Raw genomic sequence first — 1,013 nt, 5'->3', positions numbered from 1 at the left:
GAAAGTTAAGCACTCAACCTTCTCAAGCGGATTTGAGAAAGCCATTGAAATCAGGTCGAAGACAAAACCAAGGGAAAGAGCCCTGGCTTTGCTATGCGGTAAACAAAAATTTTAGTTTCTAAAGAAACTGTGGTGCTGCGTCGGTGGGAGATTGAAACAATATATACTTACAATACAATACATACTTAATTGACCGCTCCCCATAGGGGCTTTTCAGGGCCAATGAAACACAACGAAACGACAGAACAGAACAACAACCACTGTTAAGAATCCCAACTGGCTGGAGGCAAACCAGTTGGCTATTTACAAGTGCAGCTGGGAAGTTGAACCAGGGACTACCATGATCAAATTCAACGAGTGGTCAGAGCGGGTCTTGAACCCGTGATCTCCGGATCTTAAGGCAAGCGCTCTAACCACTCGGCCACACTGCCTAACAGAAATTTATTTTATCAAACGAGTTGATAAAGGTCACATAGCCACCGTGAAAGATTTCCAAATCTTTCACGGTGGCTTTTTGACCTTTATCAACTCGTTTGATAAAATAAATTTTGCTGTGCGGTGTTAGTTATGGAATTGAATTTGCATAACAATGTTTTTTTTTTTTGGAACATGAGCGACATGCGCGCAATATAGGCATAATTGGCCATAAAAAGCACAAATGAAAATGCAAAGAGGATTAGATCAAAGCAGACTTTGAAGCACCACGATGTGTAGATTGTTACGCAATTGCCACAGTTTCCCTCTCACGCGCAACGTGATTACATTCCTCTTCATTCTGGTGTTAGCTGTGTTCATTTTGGCCTGGCGCTTTGATCTTTATACCATTCAAGTTATTCAGTCTCAGAAGAGCGAAGTTGTTGTTCGCGCAAGCTTCCGTCCTGTGGAAACGTTTCCAGTGATTAGTTCAACTGTTGAACAACATGTTAGTAACACACAATTGCAAGAAAGAAATGATGATAGACAAGAGTCCTCAAATCATTATGATAAAGATGATAGCGTTACGGTTGCTTCGC

At 41.5% G+C, this 1,013-nt stretch overlaps 1 protein-coding gene across 1 annotated transcript in view; it reads left to right on the top strand.

The window, feature by feature from the left end:
• Nucleotides 1-706: 706 nt before the first annotated feature.
• LOC138005077 (beta-1,4-galactosyltransferase galt-1-like) overlaps nt 707-1,013 on the top strand; it is a 1,494-nt gene continuing 1,187 nt past the window's right edge. The window contains exon 1 of the mRNA XM_068851366.1: nt 707-1,013. This exon is cut by the window's right edge and continues 1,187 nt beyond it. Coding sequence (XP_068707467.1) covers nt 707-1,013 — 307 coding nt within the window.

Source organism: Montipora foliosa, chromosome 6, assembly GCF_036669935.1.
Source record: "Montipora foliosa isolate CH-2021 chromosome 6, ASM3666993v2, whole genome shotgun sequence".
NCBI lineage: Eukaryota > Metazoa > Cnidaria > Anthozoa > Scleractinia > Acroporidae > Montipora > Montipora foliosa.
Note: the sequence above shows the minus strand (reverse complement) of the source record. Positions and strands in the feature narration are given on the sequence as shown.